Source organism: Pongo pygmaeus, chromosome 15 (assembly GCF_028885625.2).
Source record: "Pongo pygmaeus isolate AG05252 chromosome 15, NHGRI_mPonPyg2-v2.0_pri, whole genome shotgun sequence".
NCBI classification, from domain to species: Eukaryota; Metazoa; Chordata; class Mammalia; order Primates; family Hominidae; genus Pongo; species Pongo pygmaeus.
The window spans coordinates 68384550-68408432 of record NC_072388.2 but is presented as its reverse complement, the minus strand read 5'-3'; the positions used below and the strand labels follow the sequence as shown (position 1 = coordinate 68408432).

At 51.9% G+C, this 23883-nt stretch overlaps 1 protein-coding gene across 3 annotated transcripts in view; it reads right to left on the bottom strand.

Moving 5' to 3' along the window:
* PLEKHD1 (pleckstrin homology and coiled-coil domain containing D1) overlaps window positions 1-21741 on the bottom strand; it is a 46777-nt gene extending 25036 nt beyond the window's left edge. For 2 of the 3 annotated variants that reach the window (XM_054447972.2, XM_063651737.1), the window contains exons 1-6: window positions 21345-21540; window positions 6445-6538; window positions 5987-6076; window positions 5706-5782; window positions 4824-4915; window positions 3773-3825 (exon numbers count right to left, since the gene is read on the bottom strand). In XM_054447972.2, the coding sequence (XP_054303947.1) occupies window positions 3773-3825; window positions 4824-4915; window positions 5706-5782; window positions 5987-6076; window positions 6445-6538; window positions 21345-21493 (555 nt within the window). In that variant the 5' untranslated portion in view covers window positions 21494-21540. Of the gene's footprint in view, window positions 1-3772; window positions 3826-4823; window positions 4916-5705; window positions 5783-5986; window positions 6077-6444; window positions 6539-21344 lie in introns of all 3 variants that reach the window. The other variant, XM_054447971.2, reaches the window with a different exon arrangement.
* Between the last annotated feature and the right edge of the window lie 2142 nt (window positions 21742-23883).

Genomic DNA, 23883 nt, shown 5'->3' with positions numbered 1-23883 from the left:
ATGTTGTTATATGTTTGCCAAAATCCATAGAATGAACAACACCAAGAGTGAACCCTAACGTATGCTATGAAATTTGGGTGACAGGGTGTCAATGCTGACTCATTGTAACAAATGTATCACTGTGGTGCTGGATATTGACAGTGGGGAACCCTGTCAGGGAACAAGTGTTATGTGGAAAATCTCTGTATTTGCCGCGTAGTTTTGCTGTGAATCTAAACTGCTCCAAAAAATAAAGTTTATTAAGGAAAGAGAAATTCTCACTTCCTTGCTCATTTCTTTTCCACTTTTCATTTCACCTGTATGTTTCTTAAAGGAAGCTAGTGTCCAAGTGTAGCCTGAGAGTGCTGATAAGAGTGGAAGTTACCACTTATAAACCTGGAGCAGCCAGAACTTTCTGTTCCTGAAGCCCAGCATGGCTTGAGTGTTTGTAGCAGCCCCATTATAGACTGAGTTGCCTGCTAAGCCCTGCCACAATTCAAACCTTTCTCTACTATATCGTGTGTTCTGCTGAATCTTGGGTCTGACTTAAGTTGCAGGAGTATAAAGGTGAGAAAAAGTCACTAGAAGGCACATTTCAGCTCAATGAAAGGAAGAGCTTTCAAATAACTGAGAAATCATGCAAAGGACACCTCTGGAGGTAGTAAGTCATTCTTCACAGAACCAGGAACAATGTCCACCAGAAAGGTTGACAAAGAGCTTCAGTTGTAGTGGCACATTTTTACCAACTCTAAGAGTCTGTACTCTGACTGCGAGCACTCCAGGTGGCAAGAACCTTGCCAGAAACCCTGCCCTACCCTGGGCATTTCGGATTTTTCCCCTGCACCTGCTCATATGCATGGCTGAGCTCTCACAGCTCAGTCAGAAGGGGAAAGGTAGGCAGGCTGCCCTCCTCCAGCGGTGAGAGGGATAAGGCCAGAGGAAGCCAAAGACCAGGAACCCAGGGAAGGGCATGGACTTCTGGCTCTGGGAAGATGAGTCAGGAGGGTTCCCCCTGCACGCTCTGCTCATTCCCCCAGAGTCCCAGGCCTTTTCTGCTGCATGGAGGATGTCGGGACTGTACATCACACAGTGCACAAGGGCCTTTCCAGTTCACAAATCCCTTCCCCATGTTCTACTTCATTGAGCCTCGCAGCAACCCTAGAAGTAGGCGGCAGCCAGCATAACTCTAATCAGACATCCCAGATGGGGGGAAATTGAAGCTCAGAGAGGGCAACTGACCTGCCTAATATCACACAGTCAGTGATAGAGTTAAGACTCCAATCCAGGTCTCCTGGTTCCATATCTTCAGTCTTTCTTTAGGCCAGGCTGTCTCAAAGAGACCACAGCAATCAGCATGAGAACCTTCATCTTATCACTGGGCCATTACATCAATTGCCTCAGCGGCTCAAGGCACACCCAGACAATCTCTGACCTGAGTGCAGATGGGAAAAGTGCAGGAGACAGGCGGAACCATCCTATGCTTGAGAAAGTTAAGGAAGAAGAAACTTTGACCGAATGACTCAGTGGCAAAGACTAGAACCTGAGCTCTATTCCAGATCTAGAGCATGCAGCTGACAAAAAATGAGAACTGAGGCACAGTTCTCTCCCTGCCCAGAACAGCCTTCATGATGGGTACCAGCTGGGCCTGAGTCTCATTCACATTTTATACCAGAAAGCCAGGGAGTTCACAGCTGACAGGCCTCCCTCCTTCCTTCCTTGTGCTATGGCATTAAGGGAGGCCTGTGGGCAGTGGGTCTCCGCTGTCCTAATTTCCTGGCTAAAGACCTAGATAGAGTGTCTAAATTTTCCTCCTGCCAACTGCTGCCCCAGATTTAGCCTCTCTGATGGATAAGTCTGTCCCTCTCCCTGCCAGTGGCTGTGTCTGCCACTCCATCCCATCCCTTGGCACCTGTTTTTAATTTGCTGACAATACATAAGCCTCTCTTGAAATGTATACAATTGTATGCAGAAAATGCCAAAACCCTAACATAGGACCTAGAGGAGAGCCTGGAGACACAGAGGACCAACTCTGGGTGATGGAAGAAGACTCGTTGCCATTATGATGCCAATCCTCAAATCCATGCCATCCAAATGCAAATCCCCATTCTTTTTTTATTTTCTCTTTAATCAACAAAATGATTCTGAAGTCCAGCTGGGAGGATAAATGAGCAACAATAACCAATACAATTTTAGAAGAAGAAAAATGAGGGTGGATAGTCCTGTTGGATTAAAATCAAGAAGGAAAGTTGCAAAAAATCAATCCCATTCATTTACTAATTCATTCCACAAACATTTATCGAGAACTCATCTTGGGCCAGGAGCTGTGCCAGGCCCTGGGAATATTTGGGGTGCAAAGGGGACATGATGCTTTTTGATGATATGGCCTGTTTCAGAGCCCAGTGAGGGGTGGCTGGGAAAACTGAGGACTTCCTAAGAGTTAAGTCAGAGGGTCTGAGCCAAGGCTGATAGCCCCTGCTCTTTGACTTGCCTGGGAGAGGACAAGGACAAGTGACTAGGCAAAGAGAAGTGGACTAAATCAGGCCCTCCCTCTGCAGGCTGCTCTGGTCAAGCCACTCTGCCACTTCAGGCCTCAGACAGTTCACCTGCAGCATGGGCCTATATTAATAATACGATCATAATGCTAACAAACACAGATATTCGTTAAGCATGTACTATGTGCCAAACACTTTATATGTAACATCTCACTAAATCCTCACAACATCCCTAAGATGGATTCTATTATCATCTGCATTTTTCAGATAAGAAGATTTGGAGAAGTTAAATAACTTGTTTGAGGTCACAAAGCTAGAAATAGTGAAGGTCAAATACAAACACAGGCAGCTTGGCTCCAGAATCCCCGGTACTAACCACTACCGCCCCCTGCCCTTCAGATGTGGTAATGACTCCTCAGAACAGGCAAGGCCCAGTGCTGCACTGAGATTTTTTTTTTTTTTTTTTTTTTTTTTTTTTTTTTTTTTTTTTTGAGACGGAGTCTCGTTCTGTGCCCAGGCTGAAATGCAATGGCACAATCTCAGCTCACTGCAACCTCCGCCTCCTGGGTTCAAGCGATTCTCCTGCCTCAGCTGCCCGAAAAGCTGGGACTATAAGCACGCACTTCCATGCCCGGCTTATTTTTGTACTTTTAGTAGAGACGGGGTTTCACCATGTTGGCCAGGCTGGTCTTGAATTCCTGACCTCAGGTGATCCGCCCGCCTTGGCCTCCCACAGTGCTGGGATTACAGGCATGAGCCACTGCGCCCAGCCTGCACAGAGATTCTAAATGAAGAAGAGGGCTTCGGTGGCTCCCCACCTTCAGACAAGGCAAGAGTCTCCTTTACCCTCTAGGCTGCCTCAAGCCAGTGCTTAGCCTGTTCTGGACTTTTGACATTCAGAGAATGAAGGAACTTCTGAGATCATCAAGCCCAATCACCCTCAGGTGCCAGATAGCCCTCTATGGATAACAGAGGGCATTATAGCTCCCATGAACATTATTGACAAGCAGCTCATTACCAACTGATGCAGCTGATGACATTTTGGATGGCTCTTTCTCTAGAAGGTCATCACCCACCCTTTTCACTTTACTTCCAGGGGTTGGTAAGGAGAAAGACACTTCTTAACAACAAGCCACAGCAAGTCCCAAGCAAGCACTGTGATCCCATTTGGCCTCCCCGCCCTGCCCCATCTGATCTTCTAGCAAGTCCTCTGTGCACCGAGCTCCCCTGCATCATTCCCTAATGCTAGAAACGTGAGCCATTACACCACGGCTGCTGAGGGCCCCTTGGTGTGCACTTACCTCTCTCTGCTCCCTCTGAAGGCAGAGTTCTTCGGTCTCTTCCATCAGTTTGTCTGCCAAAACAAGCACACACACACACATGCACACACAATCAGGAAAGTGCTCTGAGGTCTTGAGGGAGCTGGTGCCTAAGGTGGTCGCTGTCACCCCCAGCATCTCCCAAGGAAGGGGCCTGCAGCCCTGCCAGCCAGAGGGTGGGCCAGCTCCTGGTGATGGAAGCTGCCACCCTCCTTCCCCATCATCATCCTGCTTTTTCTCTTCCTAGGGTTATGAGGGGCCTCATTGTTGGAAGTTCAACGGAGTCTCTGCATCCCCCCAGGCCTGCTGCACCTAGGCTAGTCCCACACTCACCTTCCACCTGCACTAACGTCTGGCTAGTAGGGAGGGCAGAACCTAGGAGGTTCTGAAGCAGGCATAGGGGAGCCAGTGCTGGGGCCCCAAGTGTCTAAGCAGACAGAGGGGAGAGGGTCCTAGGCTGAAGGCAAACCCTCAGTCTCATCTTCTCTCCCAAACAGTGCATGTTTACCAACGAGTCAGGGGCCCAAGGCCTGGAACGCTGTGGCAAGGTTTAAAATGGCCTGGGGCAAGGGTACTGGGGACAAGCCAGGCCCTGGGGACCCAGGATAGGATAACAACATCAACTCCACTTATGGAGCCCTTACTGCATGTCTCGCTCAAGAACTTACAGACATTTTCTCATTTAACCCAATCCTCTAAAAGCTAGAGACTATTTTTAACTCGATTTTAAGGATGAGGAAATTGAGGCTTAGAGAGCTGAGCTGCCTAAAGATATACATAGCTGAGATGGGTGACAAGTGATGAAGCTGGATCCAGAGCCCAGGCTCTTAACCACCAGACGCTCCTGCCTTCAGTCATGCTGGCCAAAAGGATGCGTACTATACCAGGAAGCCCTCCAGGTGCCGAACTGGTCTGTCCCCTCATAGCCCCACCTGAGAGACCCTCATCCCTATTGGGTCCTTTACCAAGCCCCTGGCTATAGCCCCTGGTCCCCAAGTGCTGCTACCATTAGGGAACCACCCCTCCAGCCAACCTAAATACTCCTGCTTTTCCTTAGCCAACTGCAGCCCCTGGGCCTCCAGGCTTTTGATCATGGCTTCTCCCAGCTGGGCATTCTTCCAGGTCCTGGGGAGGGAGGGCAGATGGAACAGAGGAGAGAAGGGGAAGAAACAGAAAATCATTAAAACGGAAGGGTAGAGGGGAAAGAGAAGGCATACGTTTTGTACTCGCCCACCCTTTCTCCTCCAGAATCTCAGCTTGCATTCACTCTGGCACCCATGGCTCTGGGCATGTCACCAGCACGGATCAGTTACAGTAGCTGGAGGCTGGCCCAGGCTGCAAAGTGGGCCACTGGGGGCTGGGCCAACAGCACTTTTAGAGCAGGGAGGAGATTGCTTCCTGGGTGGCTTTTTTTACGTCACTGAATGTCCGCTACCCAGCGCAAGGCCTGCCACAGAGCACACAGTCGGTGTTGTTTTTTGAACTAAAAGCATGACCTAGCCTGACTAGGCAGGTGTCAGGACAGTGGTTTACATAAAAATGGACTAGGTTGGCTGGAGATTTCTGTGATCTTGACCCTAATTTACAAAGCACCAGCTCTAGTCCTTGCTAGAATTAATTATGGGCCTGGGGAGGTGAGATGGGTGTCAAGAGGCATCAAATACAACTCCCAAGAGTTGGAGACAAATAGTACCCACACCTGCCACCTGTGACCTAGACACTTTCCAAGCTCACTCAGGGGACCCCTCACAGATGCTCTAAAACCTGGCCTGTCTCCTCTCACCCACCCTAGCCATCTCCCACAGCCCTGGCCCTGTGCCCACCAGGATCCCAGCAGAGAGGCAGGGAGTTCAGGGGCAGCCCCGCCCACCCCGTCCTGGATCTGCAAGCTGCCCTCCTGGCTGTGAGCACTTACACCTTCCCAGACTCCTGTAGCATCTCCAGCCACTGGGTCTGCTCAAACTCCGACTCAGCAGCAAGCAAGATGTTCCCCTGCCAGGAAGAGGAGCCATGCGTGTGCCTGAGAGGCAGCCACGCTGAGGGTGATGGAGGCCCAGCTCTGCCTTGTCACCCACCCCACATCCCTGGGTGCTGATGTCCCTCTCCCAGGCCAGGACATGGGGTGTTTGTTCTGAAGAGGCCTGAGAGGCTGGTCTGGTCCTGCGGAGCCCAGGCTGAGGGAAGAGCTTTACTCACATGGAAGTCCTGGTGGGAGATCTTCATGGCATAGGGCATGCTAGGCTCTTCCTTGGGCTCCACCAGGCAGCCCCCCAGAGGGATGACGCCCTGAGAAAGAACCAGAACAGGCAGCCCCCACCCCACCCAACTGGGGTCACTCAGGGGTTCTGGGGGCCCCTGGACAAAGCCAGGTCCTGCCAAGTGGCCCAGGATGGAAGCTAGACCCTGGAGCCATGGGACAGAGGCCAGAACTGACGTTCAGAGAGAAGAGGAAGGGCTGGGGCAGGGTCTGGGGCACAGGAGGGTGAGGGTCCAGCCCAGGACAGGGGCAGGGGGTCTTTTGCCCCAAGAGGATTTGCTCTCCAGACTCTCTGCTAGGCCAGAGCAAGAGCGCAGTCCCCTCCCCTCACAAGATGCAAGCCCTGATGCCCGCACTGGGCCCTCCCCTGCTGTGGCCCTGGGAGGGGCCGCCTCACCTTAGGATGTATATTGAAGTATTTATTGGTTTCAAAGCTCTTTTTTTCGCTCTCAGAGTAGTAAAGCAGAAAGCTCTCTTTGATGATGAAAAACCTACAGCGGGTGATGGGGAAGGAAGGGCAACCAGGAGAGAAGGGGTGAGGTTTTTTGGGACAACAAGAGCACCCTTGGGGGCCCTGGACTCACATGGGAGCCCACAGGGACACCAGCTCAGACATCCTTACCAACTCAAGCTCCACACCCTCACAAAGGCCTCAGCTGGCCAGTGACCTCCCCACAGGCAGCTGGGCCCCTGCGCAGGTGGCCAGCTGGAGCGGGAGCCCCACTACTGGCTTCCAGGTCTGGCTGCCTCTGTCCCCCTGAACCACCACCCTGGCTCGGCACAGGAGGACAGCTGTGGTTCTTCCCCTTGGACACCTTCAGCCCCTTGAGCTCTCACCTCCAGCCACTTAGGGTCTCCTCTAGGAGGAGAAGGAAGGCCAGAAGATGCAAGATGCTAAGATGGGTCTTTGGCAAGTAACATGAAAGCTGGCAATCTGCAGCCCCGAACACCCCAGTGTGACACTGGCATTCCCTTTGTCTCAGGCTGCTCCCCAGTCTCCTTCTTCCCTTTGTCTCACGCTGCTCCCCAGTCTCCTTCTGGGACTCAGGTGTAACTGAGGGCTCTGTGACTTTGGTGCTTTTTGACTGCTGGGGAGGCCAGACCTCGAGGTCAACATGTGGAGCATTTGGACCTGCCCCAGGGGCTCTCCCAGGACTCATGTTTGGAGCTATGATGAGCCACCAAGCACCCTCTAGGGGAAGGTCCGATTGGCACTCAAAGCCCGGAGACTCAGGGACACCCAGAGTGGCTGGCTCCTTCCTCTAGGGCCCCTGCTAATAAGTGCTGTTGTAGTGATGGGGTGTGAGCAGAATGTGGTGGTGATTCTGAAAGTTGGTGTGAGTGTGTGTGTGTGTGTGTGTGTGCATATATGAGAGTTTAAAGTTTACATGCAGGGAGAGTTGGAGCCAGCTCAGATGGGCTTATAAGAGCCCACAATGTCAATCTCTTCCCTGCCCTGCATTTGGTCACATGGTGTTGGTAGCTCGATAGTGGCTGTGATGAGAGTATTTGCACCATGCAAGTCAAATCCTACAGAATTGCCTCAGCTCCCTCCCCCAAAAGCCTAGTGTAAGCATTTGCCAGCACACCACTGGTCGAATGGACCCTCTTATGAGGGGCTTGAAAACTTGCCGGTGAGGCTGGGTTCTGTGGCTCACACCTGTAATCAATCCCAGCACTTTGGGAGGCTGAGGCGGGCGGATCACTTGAGTTCAGGAGATCGAGACCAGCCTGGTCAACATGGTGAAACCCCATCTCTACTAAAAATACAGAAATTAGCTGGGTGTGGTGGCACACACCTGTAATCCCAGCTACTCAGGAGGCTGAGGCATGAGAATCACTTGAACCCAGGATGCAGAGGTTGCAGTGAGCCAAGATCACGCCACTGCACTCCAGCCTGGGCAACACGAGTGAGACTCCATCTCAAAGAAGAGAAGAGAAGAGAAGAGAAGAGAAGAGAAGAGAAGAGAAGAGAAGAGAAGAGAAGAGAAGAGAAGAGAAGAGAAGAGAAGAGAAGAGAAGAGACAAAGAAAAAGAAAGCTTGCTGGTGAGCATGACGAAATCAGTGAATCTCTGAAGGTCCTACCAGCCACGTGATCTTTCCTAAGGCCACAGCTGCTATGGTGAGGCAGGCCTGGGACTACTGGCAGCTGCCACCTGAGGGAAGTGAAGCTCAGCTCTGTGCTGTGGTGTGAGCCTCATGTCAACCCATTTTCTTTTCTTTTTTAAAAATAGAAGGCTGGGTGTGATGGCTCACACCTGTAATCCCAGCACTTTGGGAGGCCGAGGCAGGTGGATCACTTGAAGTCAGGAGTTTGAGACAAGCCTGGCGAAAATGGTAAAACTCTGTCTATACTAAAAATACAAAAATCAGCCGGGTGTGGTGGCTCAGACCTGTAATCCCAGCTACTCGGGAGGCTGTGGCAGGAGAATCGCTTGAACCCAGGAGGTTGCAGTGAGCAGAGATCACATAATTGCACTCCAACCTGGGTGACAGAGCAAGACTGTCTAAAATAAAATAAAATAAAATAAGACAAAATAAAATAGAAACAAGGTCTTGCTATGTTGCCCAGGCTGGCCTCGAACTCTTGGCCTCAAGTGACCCTCCTGCCTCGGCCTCTCAAAGTGCTGGGATTACAAGCTGAGCCACTGTACCCAGCCACATTTTCTTTACCTGAACCTTCCCTCTCTGACCGACCACATAACAAACACAGCCCTGTGGACCCTGCTCAGGTTTGATACCCTACTAATGCCAACTCTCTTCCTAGGCCTTTCTGCCCCCACTGCAGAAAGAGCACATGAATACCACCTGCTGCAGAACCTCAGTGAAATTCCAGGCCTGCCAGCACCTGACCTCTGCCCGCCTCTCAGTTTTCCTGCCATGTCTGCCCTTCAGCCTCTCTGTCCTCCAGGCAACTGCCGAGCTCACTGTCCCCTGCACGTGGACCCCTCCATGTGCGTGGTCCTGCACATGGAGATTGTGTGGCTTGGCCTGGAATGCCCTCCCTCTTGCTCTTCAGCCAGCGGGACCCTTCCCACCCTAGGTGACCCACCCAGCCCACACTGATGTCTGGGCTCCTTCTGCACTTGCTAGCAAAGCCTGCACTTGGCACTTAGGCCCACTGCCACATCCCATGTATGCATCTCGCCCCAGTGGGGCATCAGCCTCCTGGAGGGCAGATCCATCCTACTTCAGTCCCATGGGCCCAGGTGGGTGTCCCCTGGCTGTTCCAAGGGAATTTCATAGAGTAGTTAAGAGCATATAGGCTTTGGCATCAGAGAGACCTGACATTTTCCGGCTGGGGTTGGGGGTCCTTGGGCAAGTCAGCTCTCCTTTCTGAGCCTTAGTTTCTCTACCTACAGAATGGGGATAGTAACAACTACCTTATGCGGTTATTTTGAGGGTCAAATGAGATTGTGCTCATCACCCCACCAATCTGCGGAGGACTCAGGACAGGGCTGAGTGTTGCATTCCATGGTCTGAATACAGTCACTGCAGGAAGCAGCACACGACTGTCTCCAGGGCCGCTGCCTCCTCTCAATGGCTTTGGAAATACTACTGTGGACTCAATATGTCTCCTCAACATTCATATGTTCAAGCCCTAACCCCACATGTGACTGTATTTGGAGATAAGGTCTTCAGGAGGTAATTAATGTTAAGGAAGGTCATAAAGGTAGGGCCCTAATCCAATAGGACTGTGGCCTTATAAGAAGAGCCCTCTTTCCTGGCTGGGTACAGTGGCTCATATCTATAATCACGACACTTTGGGAGGCTGAAGCAGGGGGATTACTTGAGCCCAGGAGTTCAAGACCAGCCTGGGCAACATAGCAAGGCCTTGTCTCTACATTAAAAAAAAAAAAAAAATAGCTGGGCATGGTGGTACATGCCTATAGTTCTAGCTACTCAGGAGGCTGAGTGAGAGGATCACTTGAGTCCAGGAGTTCAAAGCTGCAGTGAGCCGTGATCACACCACCACTGCACTCCAGGGTAGCTTCCAGCCTGGGTGACAGATCAAGACCCTGCTGCAAAAATAAATAAATGAAACCTCTTTCACCTCTTTTTCCTCTTCCTCCACCATGTGGGGACATATTGAGAAGGTGGCCATCTGCAAGCCAGGAACAGCTGCCCTCATCAGAACCTGACCATGCTGGCAACTCGATCTCAGACTCTCAGCCTGCAGAACTGTGACCAAATACACTTCCAGGGTTTAAGCCACCCAGTCTATGGCATTTTGTTATAGTAGCCCAAGCTGACTGAAACAAATAAATACCTTTATGCCTTTCTGCCACTTCTGGAGCCCCTCCCACTTAAGGCAAAGCACTGTGCCAGGGCTGGGAAGTGGGTGGGCAGAAGATTATTAGACCCATGGCAAGGAGAGCACAGGGCTCTGGGGTCCACCAACCCCCATCCTTCAAGCTGCAGCCTCAGGCAAACTCCCAGCCTTACTAAGCCTCCCTTTCTTCCTCTATAAAATGGGGGTACAAATAACTGTCTCTTAGGGCTGTTATAAAGATTCCTCCATTGATTCAACAATTACTGAGTTGCCACTGTGTGCCAAGCACTGCTCTAGGTGTTGGAGATACAGTTGTGAACAAGACAGACAAAAATCCCTGTCTCCTTAGAGCTTACACTACTTGCATGTAATGGGTGTCAGATGGTGAATAAATGAGACATAGAGATGTCATGTGCCAGATGCTGATACATACTATGGAGGAAAATAAAGCAGGTTAGGGGGAATTGGGAGTGGGCGTGGGTCCACGTTAAAGAGGGTGGGCAGGGACAGCCAGTTAAGAAGGTCATCTTCGAGGAGAGGTAAGGTGTTTCCGGTAGAGGAGCTGCAGGTGCAAAGGCCCTGAGGTGGGAAGTGTGCCTAGCTCTCGAGGGAACTGCAAGGTTGCAGCAGTTGGGCCAAATTGCATAGGGCTCTATGGCTATGGTAATGACAATAATGATCAAGCTAACATTTATTTAGTACTTTCCACATACCGCACCTCATTCCAAGCAGTTACTGCTATTAATGCACTTAACACCACTCACAATGATGCTAAGAGAGAAATGCTCCCTGCATTTTACATGGTCAGAAGTGAAGCAGAGAGGAGGCATGACTTGCTGAAGGTCACAGCACTAGTCGGTAGAAGCTGGCTTTTTCTCTGAGTAAGAGAGACAGCCACTGGAAGGTTTGAGCAGGAGTGACCTGGCTTACATTGCAAAAGGCTCATCCCTGCTGTGTTGAGGGCAGATTGTCAGGGTAAAGGCAGGGAGATTCGTTAGGGGATATTGCTACATATCGTTAGGGGGCAAGAGAGGATCCAGTGGATGGAGGCATGTAAAGTCCTCAGCACTTGCCTGGCACACAGAAAGTGTTCCCTAATGTCATATCCCTTCTTCTCCTCGTGCTTCTGAAGGAGAGCGTAGAGGGGCAGGGGAAGGAAGGTAGACGTTCAGGGTAGTCTTTGCTCTGTGAGGGCCAGAGTTCAGTAGGGATTGTGAAGGGCCCACACATCACACATGCCACACCCAGCCTGGCTGCAGCTGTCCACAGGCTGGCTTGGGTGGAGGTGGGGGTCAAGGGAGGGGTGCTAGCATGGACCTGGAGGAGGAGGACGATGGCCTGGCAGGCAGGAATGAGTTCGGCCCAACGAAGGGCTCACCTGGCAAGCACATTTCTAGGACCCAAAGGTCTGGCCTTGCTTATAAACCTGTCTCAGTGACAGCCCTGCTATTTTAGCTGCCTCTTCTCAGCATCTTCTCAGCAGGCAGGGGCTCAGAACCCCAGCGCCCTGCACAGAGGAACACTTCCTCTTCCCACCCCTTATTCCAAAGTCCCCTTGTTCCCTGACACTCTCATTCTGACTGCAAGCCAGGGGCCATGTCTTCCTGGGCCCTGCGCAGTTGGTCTGGCTAGAGATGGCCCAAGGGCTAGAGATGGCTGCCCTTTCTGCAGCTGTTCTAAGGCATTGCCTCCTGTGCTAAGGGTTCCACATGTATTTGATCCACGTCACAATCGTGGATGGTTGGTCATTTTATTCTTATTTCACAGATGAGGAAACTGAGGTTTAGAGGCGAAATAGTGTATGCAAAGCCACACTCCTAGGGCAGAGGTGGAGCTGGGATTGGAACCCATGGACAATAGTCCCTACACCTACTTCCCACACCCACTGCCTAAGGAGTTGCTCCATCCAGCTCCTGGCCAGGAAAGATGGGCCAGAGGCTGTAAGTTTCAAGGTTGGGGTAGCCAATGTTAGAGCTCTGCCACTGACTGGCAATGTGACTGGGGCAAATTACCTAATATATTCAGGCCTCAGGTCCCCACCGTGCAATTTGAGGATAATAATAATAATACTTATATCTCATAGGGCTGTCAGGATAATGTTCCCCTAAAGACTTAGAATATGGTGGTAAATATTTAATAAATGATTACTTTATGATTAAAATTATTATTTGTTATGATTGGGTTCAGACTCAGTAATAATAAGCTGCATTCTCCTCCGACCTCCTTTTCCATTTGTTCTCATAAGGCTGCTACTGGAGGGAGCTCTTGGCTCCAGCCCAGCTGGCCAGCTCCCTGTCCTCCCAACACATGGCTTATCCCTGCATATGCTGCTTCCCCCTGCCCCCCGTGTGAAGCCCATCCCTCCTTCCAGACCCAACATCAGTCCTGGGAGAAGCTTTGGTCATCAGCTGTGGCCTTTGTCTGTCCCCATGTGTTGGGGTGAAGCCCAGAGCGTTGGGTGAGGTAAGGGGCTTGTGTCAACTCTGGCTGTCTCTCTCTCCCATCGTAAAGAATAGTATTTCCATTTCCAGAGTACAGAGCATTCGCAAGATGCTAGGATACTCACCTTGCTAAGAGAGTGGCCAGGGAGAGTCTAGTTAAGAAGGTAATCTTTGAGGACAGGTAAGGTGTTTCTGGCAGAGGAGCTACAGGTGCAAAGGCCCTGATGCTAAGTGTTTTATTGACTTTATCTTATTTAAATTTCTCATAACAACTCTAAGAGAAGTTAAATAATATGCCCCAGATCACACAATTTGGAATGGCGGAGCTAGGATAGTTGTAAAGGGGCTTGTTTTTTCTATTTCACTAGTGAGGAAACTGAGGCACAGAGAGATTAAGCAACTAGCAAGTGGCAAACGCAGAACACAGTTATCTCTGCTGACAAAGCCCAAGTTCTCACCTGCTGTGCTCTGTAATGCCTGGTCCTCCTCATTACATGTGACTGGAATTGTTTCTCTTCCTAGAGCTTATCTCTGCTATCTCTGCAGAGTGACTGCAAGCTGTTGGTCAGCTCAGGTCAGAGAGCATGAATGATTCCCCTGGTACATCCAGGTACTATGCTGGGCCCTGAAGCTTGATGGGTGTGGTGGCTCAGGCCTGTAATCCCAGTACTTTGAGGGGCCAAGGCAGAAGGATCATTTGAGCCCAAGAGTCCATACCAGCCTGGGCAACATAGGGAGACTGTCTCAACAAAAAATTAAAAAATTAGCTGGGTATGGTAGCTTGTGCCTGTGGTCCCAGCTACTTGGGAGGCTGAGGTAGGAGTATTACTTGAGACCAGGAGGTCAACGCTACAGTGAGCCGTGATCATGCCACTACCCTCCAGCCTGGGCCACAAAGCCAGACCCTGTCTCAAAAGACCCCAAAAAACAAAAACAAAACACCTAATGTTTATCAAACTCCTCCTTTGTGCTAGGTGCTAAACACTGTTCTAGTAACAGTATTGTGCTAACTCATTCAACTCCTCACATGAGGTAGGTGAGGAAACTGGGGCATAGAGAAATTAAATAATGTGCCCCAGATCACATAGCTGGGAATGGGGGAGCTAGGATAGTTGTAAAGCATCAAGAGGATACACCACAACATTGTAAAGCACCAGGGTAGGCTTTAACTTTGTAACATACCAGGGAAGTACTCTGCAACATCGTAGCATACCACAGTACACTGTAACTTTACAACACACCAGGAGAGTAGGCTGCAACACTGTAATGTGCCAGAATATATTGCAACATTGTAAGTTTATGTTAGGTACAGGAAGAGTGAAGACCTTGAGGAATCAATGGTTTAGGGGTCCAGCCAAGGGAGCTCCCCAAGATGTGACAGACAACTAAGCAGGGCTCTGAAGAATGAATAGGAGTATCTTGGGAATTTGGGAGGAAATGGAAGTGGGAGAGATCCATTCCAGACAGAGGGAACAGCATAGGCAAAGAATAGTGTGTTCAAAGTTATAAAAATATCTCTGGTATTATTGGCAGAAAGTGCAAAGGGTGGGCAGTGGTGCAAGGGAGGTGCAGTAAGGAGTGAGTTAAGGTCAGAGAGCAGGGACAGAGCGGGGCAGAGTGAGTAGTCCTTGTGAAGATGCTGGACTTCTTCCTGCAGACAAGGGGAGCTGCCAGCAAGTTTCAAACAGGGCACTTGTAAGGTCATATTGTAGTTTTAGCCATGGGGAAGTCCACAACCAGACAAAGGGAAAATTAAAGTTATTGGGAGGTACAAATCAGCAAGGCTCATCGAAATGTTAAACAAGGGCAAGGTGAGCAGGGACTGGGATGACACAATGACCAGGACTCTAGCTTGGGTCACAGAATGGCACAGGTGCCATCCAACATGAATTAGGGAACCCAAGAAGGGTTTTCTCAAGCTTTAGCTTTGTCTCCATCTTCTGAACCCCTCCCCAGTGCTCTGAATGCAACAAGGGCTCAACCAGAGCTTGACGGTCACCACAGCCTCATGATAAGCCCGTCTGGAGCCAAGGAAAATGTTATCTAGAACCACAGGTATCTTCTATGTTGGGCAGGTCCTGTTAAACGAAGGCCTATCCACTTTCTGTCCACTCGGGTGAGCTCCCTAATGTTTGGAGATGCGAATGCCACTGAGTTTAGGAGTAGGAGCTAGAAAGGGCTTTGCTTAACAGAGTGAAAGAAATTTAAATTTGGGGGAAATCCTGTAGGACAATAGGGAGGAGGAGTGATGGCAGAGTGCAGAGGAGAGAGGATCCTGGGGGGATCCAACAGTCAAGAGAGAGAGTGATGTCACCATCTCTGGTGACAGCGAAGTGGCGTGCCTACCAGGGACCTAACGCTCAATTTGAAGATGTTTGCACTTCTGTAATTTAAATACCTCCTCTGCCCTCCTCTTTGCCACAGCTTCCCTTCAGGATAGGCTGCTAGACTCATAAATACCTGCTGTGTTTATGCAGCAGTGTGGAAGGCTGGAATACTGAGGAATAAAAGCTGAGTTCCACCTCTGGTTGTGCAACAAGGACCGTGTACATTGGTCAGCAAATTAATCCATCAACAAAGAAACTAGTTTACAGCCTCTTAGGGATTAACAGAAACCGTGGTACAGATTTTAGACTTCCTTTAGATATGGGATTTGGTCTTGGGACCAAATTTATCTCACTCTCAAGAGGGCAGCAAGAGCCCAGTGGATGTGTGAGTTACACATGAGTTACATTTCCCAGGAAGGTGAACATCCAGCCTGGCTTCCCCCTCTTCCCCAGGCACAGACTTCCAGAATAGGCCCAGCAGCCAGTCTCCCTCCTCTCCGAGCCTCCTGGATACTGAGAATGGCTATGTAGGGGGTGGAGCTGGAGAAGGACTGCCCTCAGAAGTGTCCTTTTCAGAAATGGCAGAAGGAAGGTAGAAATGACACAGCCCCAGTATGTGTCCCTTGTGTCCATTCTGGGTGGCCTGGTATGCTCAGGAAATGCTCATCCTGGCCTGTGCTTCTCATCTGGCATCCAGTCTAAGATGGCAGAACAGCAGGAATTCTATCTGTGAAATGCATGAGTCATGACACATTAGAGTTCAGAGAGATTATCAAGTCCAAGGGGGCTCAAAAAACTTAGTGCCCCTGGAACAAGTATTCCAACAACAGTAAGACAAACGTAATTTGTAAAACAGGGGTCCTCAACCCCTGGGCCCTGGACCAGAGTCCATGGCCTGTTAGAAACTGGGCCACACAGCAGAAGATGAGCAGGTGAAGCTTCATCTGTTTTTACAGCTTCTCCCCGTGGCTGGCATTACCGCCTGAGCTCCGCCTCCTGTCAGATCAGCGGCGGCATTAGATTCTCATAGGAGCACCAACTCTTTTGTAAACCGTGCACGGCAAGGGATCTAGGTTGCACAGTCATTATGAGAATCTAATGCCTGATGAAACCACCCCCACACCCATCCCGTCCTTGGAAAAATTGTCTTCCATGAAACCAGTCACGGCACCTGGTGCCAAAAAGGTTGGGGACTGCTGGTGTAAAACATACAACAGGTGGCTCATGCCTGTAAACCCAGCACTTTGGGAGGCCGAGGCGGGCAGATCACCTGAGGTCAGGAGTTTAAGAACAGCCTAGCCAACATGGCAAAACCCCATCTCTACTCAAAAATACTAAAATTAGCCGGGCATGGTGGTACATGCCTGTGATCCCAGCTAATCGGGAGACTGAGGTATGAGAATTCCTTGAATCTGGGAGGCGGAAGTTGCAGTGAGCCAAGATTGCGACACTGCACTCCAGCCTTGGTGACAGAAGGAGACTCTCTCTCAAACAAACAAACAAATAAACAAAAAAATATATAACAGCGCAGAGGTATTGCTTGAAGTGGGTGGGGAGTCTTGGAGCTGTACCCCTGTTCCCCATTCCCTTGTGGTAGACTCAAGGCACCTCTGGGGTCATCTGTGGCACACAGTTTGACCCATCCCACTCCCACTCTATAGATGAGACACTGCTGGCCAGTGGGGTGAAACGCCACAGCCTGGATCATGCAGCTGGTTACTGGCAGAGCTGGGGCTGGAACTTGGAGCACCTGCCTCTAAGCTTAGATTCACTTTCTTTTTTTTCCTTTTTTTTTTTTTTGAGATGGAGTATCACTCTGTCCCTCAGGCTGGAGTGCAGTGGCTCAATCTCTGCTCATTGCAACCTCCATCTCCTAGGTTCAAGAGATTCTCCTGCCTCAGCCTCCTGAGTAGCTGGGATTACAGGCACCCACCACCATGTCTGGCTAATCTTTGTATTTTTAATAGAGACAGGGTTTAGCCATGTTGTCCAGGCTGGTCTCCAACTCCTGACCTCAAGTGATCCACCCACCTTGGCCTCCTAAAGTGCTGGAATTACCAGCCACCACACCCGGGCTTAGATTCACTTTCTACCACACCCACAGCTGCTCTCAGAAGCAATTTTTTGTTATTTTTAAGTCTTGGGGATAAGGAAGCTGAACTGTCTGCAAGCTGGAGGTCTGACCCATACACAGGTGAGACTCATTTTCAAATAGGACATCAACAGCCGCTGAGGGCAGCTCCTCAGGGAGTGGGTGAGAAAGAAATGCCACTTGTTTGCACAATTAACTCACTTAACTTTGGTAGACCTGGTTTGGGTCAATAAGCCTATGACCCCAGTGAAGCCTGACCTGATGTGTATCATTTCATTTATGGCTGGGTGATCCAGAGAGTGTGCCCATCTCCCTAACCCAAGGATTCATTGTGACCTGGATGCTACCAGCACAGAAAGGGAAGAGGGTGATGGGTGGAGGAATCTGAGGAGAGTCAGAAAAAGCACCTTCCCCCTGCCTCTGTGCCTCGGTTTCCTATCAGCGAGCTTGGGAGAACAGCTCTGGGACAAGGAGCTAGAGAGTGAAAAACACTATGAAATCTTCAGAAGAAAGTAATTTGGTCACTTTTTTTTCTGGAGGCAGAGACACTGCTCCCCAAGTCCTTCTTCTTCATCAATGCTGAAAGAGCTCCTCTGCTCTGTCCCCTCCCCAACTTCCCACACACATTAGCAGAAGATCCCAGCCCCTCAACTGCCACCTGGTCACTGTTCCTCACACCCTACGTTGCCACTCTGGTAGAATTTTGAAGAATAGAAGTTTATTTTTTAAAGGGGGTCCTGTAGGCACCCTCCACAGCAGAAATGTTACAACTGCCCTTGTGGGATACCTCACACAGCCAGCTGAGGGGAATGCCAGGGGTGCCAGAAAGTGAGACCAAACCCCAGTGTCACCAGGGTGAGGCTGAGCCTAGTGCCGTGAATCTGACATGATAGGCTCTTCTCTCTGCTCTGGGAAAGCTCGGCATTTGTGTCACCTCTGTGAAGCAGTGCTGAGCACCAAAGTCAAAACCCTGGGCTCCAAATCCCTGTGGGAAGAAAGTCTCCTCAAGTCTTTTTGGCATGGTGACCCTCATCTGCACAGACAGTCTTTACACACTGTACAGATTGTGGCCTGAGATTTGGGACACATGGCCACTGTCTCCACGGCTCCACTGGCACCAGGTGGACACCATGAATCTTAGCTCCCTGAGTCAGGGACCCACCAATGCTCTGCAAGAGTAAACTGCGGAGCTGGGTTCAGGTCCTACTGGCTACCTTGCCCCTGGAGAGAAGGAGGGGTGAGGAGGAGTATAGATGCTCCCGTTGCAGGAAGGAAGTGGGTAGGTCCTCCTCCTCAGGGGTTCTGGCCTTGGGAGGTGTTCAGGAGGGATTTGAGAGGGGGAATGGAACGCTGGAAAAAGCATTCAATCTCAGGAAAGAATTAGCCTAGGCCAAGCCCTCACAGCATGACACTGGCTGAGGCTGAGACCTCCCACCCCCTTCCTCTTTGTCTTGGCACTGCCCAGGTCTTTGCCAGGTCTTGGCACTTCCATCTCCACTCACAGACCAAGGTGAGGACACAGTCAACAGCCTTCCCTTCTAGACATCTCTCCCAGATTATCTGATCTCTGCTAATTAATGCTTTTGATTCCCTTCCCCTTTTGTTGCCCCCAGGAAATAAGTTGACCCTTCAGCTCAAGGGCACCTTCCTACCCCAGGCAGGCAGGGCTGCTTGGGTGGTGGAAGCTGGAGGCACAGGTCCTAAGACAGACCCTGAGCGGAAAAGGTTTTATAGAACCCAGCTGGCCACAGCCAGTTCTATCCAGCCTATTCTTTATTAATGCAGTGCTGAGCCTTTCCAGGCCCCCTCCCCTTAGCTGCTCCAGCCAGGGCATTGATCGCCCTAATGGCAAGGCTCTGCGGTGGTGGCCCTCAGCTGCTCTGTCCCCAAGTCTTCCTGTGGCTGCTAATTAGCTGAGCCCACAGACTCTACTTTACAAATGGGAAGCTGGGGCCCAGGCGGCCCTAATGGGAAGTGAGAGGGGGCTGAGCTGAGCATCTTTCTCCCCCACACCCAGGCCCTCTCTGGCTGGCTCAGTCACTGACTCAAGACTAAATAGCATGTGTGTGTGTGTGTGTGTGTGTGTGTGTGTGTGTGTTGTGTATTCCCAGAACTGAGAACACAGAGGCCTAGAGTGGGCAGGTGGGATGTTAGTTCTTTCTTGAGCCCCAGGTAGTCTCTGCACAGTGGCAGCTCCAGAATTCCTACAAAGGAAGGGAACCCAGGTAACAATCTCCTTGGAAGGAGGCTAAAGGACTTGACTTTTAGCTGTATTAGCAGAGCATACATACTGCTCAGACTCTGATTGCATAGTTTCGGGTGGCTTTGGGGACCACGGTAGTGGATGGAGTAGAAGATGGAGTCTCTGGGTGGGGGACACTAAACCTCTCCAAGCCTCCTTGGCACCGACACTGTGCTTTTAGCTGGGGGCCTATGCCCTGTACTCCTGACACTTCCTAGCCCTGGAATCAACTGTGAGTGCAGAGACCAGGTTCCCAATGTACCTGCAGTGGTGAAGGGGAGGACCAGGGGACATATCCTGGGGGTCACAGGCACCTAGCATTTTCTAGGGATGCAGTCAGGTGAAAATGTCTGGCAAGAGAAGTCTTGGTTGACAGGACCCAGAACAGCAGCCAGACCCAATAGAAAAGAAAGATTAACTATCCGGAGCTGCTGAGGCAGAAGAAAGATGGGCGGTGGGGGGAGATATTCTGCTAATTGTGCTTGAATCTACACACAGCCTTTCCACCCCAGCTCTCCTGGCCCTGGGGGCTGTAGCTCACATAGCACAATACTGGAAGCTCCCCAAATACTCTCCATGTTGCTCCAAGCCTTCATTTAGGGGGTCAGAGATAAGCTCAACTTTGGAAGAACTCAAGAAGCCTGTATCCCATTAAATCCCAAAGAGAAACCTGTCAGAAGTAACAAAACAATATGAAACCAGAGATGTAAAATGTGAGCTACTGTCCATGGCTCCATTTGTTCTGCGGTCTTATAGAAACATTAAATTATTCATCAGAACAGAACATCAGCACCCACCACTACCACATCCACATGATCTGTGGTCCTGGGAACATTGAAGGCCCCCTCTGCTCAGGGGCAGACTCATAGTGTGGGATGGGGAAGGGGCATCTGGATACCCCTGGTTTCCTGGAAGGGTCACACCTCCGCGGAAGGGCTGGACAGGGTCTGCATTCTCCAGGCCATACCAGTAGTGAATCTCAGAACTGAAATTGACTGGAGAGTGGAAACTGTCCAGAAAATGGCCCACAGCACCTGCAGCCCGTTGGGAGCTTCCTGCAAGTCCAGGGCTGTGAACTCCCTCTTCCCTCAATACCTCCCAGGCTAATTTGTAAGTGGAGAGTGGCTACCGATGTCCGCGGAGTCGCGTCTGAATTGGGGACCAGGCAGCTGGGGCTGAAGGATGGCTGGGACTACCCTGTCTCTCTCCACCACTCCTTTCAAAGGATCAATCCTTGGCAGAACCAATCTATCCCCTCCCTCACTCCAGCTGCCTCCCTCCTTTCCAGCTCCTCCGCCTGAAGCACTGGAATCTCTCTTCCCTGTGCTCACTTTTAAAAAAATGATTTCAAGGAACAGTTGGAGGGGTTGCTAAGGTCACTTCCCCATGGACAAGCACCCTTCCTGGCCCTTCTTCCCTCCTTAGCCTGAGCCTTTCAGAAGGGCCAGGTCCGTCTCCGTCTAAGCGTGGGTGGTTGGCGGGAGGGAGACACTCAGGCCCGGTCCTCGCGGCCTGGGTGAGGGGTTGTGAAGACGATGGAATTGCCAGCGGGTGTCCCGGGGTGGGGGGCATCTTTGGCTAGAGATGGAGTTTCTCTCTAGCCTCAGTCTGGCCTGATCTGACCCAGCTGGGATCCCACCCCGACCACGGTCTCTTCTGCCCACACCCAACATTCCCACTCGAGGGTCAGGTTCATTCCATAGAGAATTTGCCACCGCCCCAGGGCAGGGGTCCCAACCCCATTCTCCTGGCCCAGACTAAAGTCCACATTTTCCGGCGGGAGCCAGTGTAGAGTGAAACAGGGTGACGCCAAGGTCACACAGGAAAGCAGAGGCACGACGGCGACTGGAAGGGGTAGGAAGGGTAACGAGGCCCAGGCTCTCTACCCGGCTGTCCCCTTGGGGCGCGGGGGCGCACTCACCGCCGGGACCACTTGGCCGACGGCCTGCCGAAAGGCCGCTTCCACAGCACGCCGTAGAGCTGCACTTTGGTGCTGATGTCCAGGGCTTCCGAGTCAGCCTGCTCCAGGGACGGCGAGGGCGACACCGAGTTGGACTTGGACGTGAACATCCTGCCTCAGCGGGGCTGTGCCCGGCCCGGACCCCACCTCCCCGGGGTCTGCAGGGACGCGGGGCGAGGGGCGAGGGCGGAGCCGTCGGAGAGCGTCCCAGCGAGCAGAGAAGCGGAGCGGCCCGGCCCGGAGCTGCAGCATTCAAAGCGCGCTGGGCACTGGACGCGGCGCCAAGGGGGCGCGGGGCGCGTAGCCGGCGGCTTGGGCTTGGGATTGCAGAGGGCCGGGCGGGAACTCGGCGGGGAGGGTGGCTCAGCCTCGGGCCGGCAGCATCTCCTCCCCCCTCGCCCCCCCTCCACGGCGACAGCCCCAATTCTGGTGGCCCCGATTGGCTGGGAGTGGCAGGTGAGTCGGCGGGAGGCCGGCCTCGGGCGCCAATCAGGGCGGGCGCCGGCTGGAGGGCCGGGCTCCGTGCGTCCGGAAGGTCCCTGCGGGTCGCAGGGCTCGGGGACTTGGCCGCAGCGCGTCCCCGTCCCCGCTCCCGCCCCGCGCGCCCAACACCACCCCGGGGTCCCTTCTCGGCGAGCAGCGCCGACATCGAGACGGGCCCATGTCCGTTTTGCGATGGGGTTGGAGGCACTTCTGCAGACACCTGCTCGCCTTGGGGTGGAGGAGAGGACGGAGCTAGGGCGTGGGGTCACACACTCGGGCCTGGAATTCCACCGCAGTTCCTATCGCTCCGTGAACTGCGGCGGTCTGGCTTTTCTCCCCAGTGAAGTGGCGATGCCTGATGCCCGGAGCGGGCGGGTGGCCAGGTAGGACTTCAGGAAGTGCCCAAAGTGTCCGCACGGGGAGGGGCTCCATCAAGGTTCGGTGCCCCCCCCCACCCTTCCCCCTCAGGTGGGTTTCGCTGTGCTCCGCCGCCGCCGCCTCGCGCGCATCGGATCGGATTTCTCTTCCTGGAACCTGACCGTGTCTGTGTCGGCATTTGGCACTCAACATCAGTCTGGAGCTATCCGTGCAGTGTGTGTCCGTGATTTATCTGCGCGCCTGGCCCGCGCTCCCTGGGACCAGCTGTTCCATCCGCTTCCGCTCCTTTCGGAGTTGGCGTTTGGGGTGACCGGCTCATTTTCAGGCCTGGGAGACGCCGGCCGGGCCCCAGGGGACCGCCTCCTCCCGGCAGGTGGAAATGCTAGGCTGGCACAGCTGCCTGCCCCGCGCCACCTGCCAGGCGTGGAGACCGCGCAGTGAGCGGCTGCTCGCCAGACCACGCCGCAGTCGCGCTTTTCCAGGACGAGGAGTCAAGGCCGCCTCTGGAAGTCGGATTGCAACAGAAGTTTGCAAATGGTTAGCCCGAGAGCCAGATCCACAATGCTTTATGAATTTGCCCCCAGTTTTTAAATTGAGGTATACTTCATGGTAAAACGCACAGATCTAAGTTATTTCTTTGACGAAGGTATATAAGATGTAACCCCAACCAAAGCAACAGACAGAACATTTCCATCACCTGCAGAAAGTTTCTTCATGCCCCTTTATAGTCAATCAGCCTCCCAACAACAACCACTTGTATCATTCTTACCACCTCTGCACAGTAGACTTAAGTTTTTGAATGTAATGCCTAAAGGCGCATCCCCACAGGCCCCATCATCCCCTATTGTCTGACCTGCCTGGCCCCTGTCTGCAGGCATTTGGATGTGTGACACCCACTAGTTGTTCCCCAAGGCCATCCTAGATCTCCCATTTTATGACTGTAGCTAATCATCACCCTGGTACTCTTCCCTTAACCCCCTCTGGGGTTCCCAAGCTCAGGCAGCATCCCCTTGTTGCTCACTGCCCAGAGGTGCCCATCTGAATTCCTTGTACTTCTCTCACGGCTAAGGCCCCCATGCAGAACATCTCAGGCCAAGCCTTAACACAGGGCCCGGGGCGTGGGTTCATCAGGTGGGAGGAGGTGGGACTAGGAAGCTGATGAGAGCCCGAGGCCAGAGTACAAAGTGGACATTTTCTGTATATTTTTTGTCTATTTCTGACACATGGTCTAATGCTTGGAAATCTTCCCACTTTAGGAGCCCTGCTTTTCTTTTCTTTCTTTCTTTTTTTTTTTTTTTAAGAGAGATGGGAGTCTCGCTATGTTGCCCAGGCTGGTCTTGAATTCCTGGCCACAAGTGATCTTCTCACCTCGGCCTCCCAAAATGCTGGGATTACAAGTGTCCTGCTTTTCTAAGATGAAAGCTAGAAAACTTGTGTTAGGAGCCTGCGGTCTGGAGTTCACCAGTCAAGGGCCCCTGACTTTGAGTTGCAGGTAACAAACATGAGGAAAAAGCATACACAGGCATGCACTTTTCAAGGGAACATGGTGGCACATGCATCTGACGTGCTTTGGGTGACAGCTGTGTGCTCATGTGGTGGCAGCAGCATGTGTGGTGGGTGCCACAGCAGTCACGGGGAG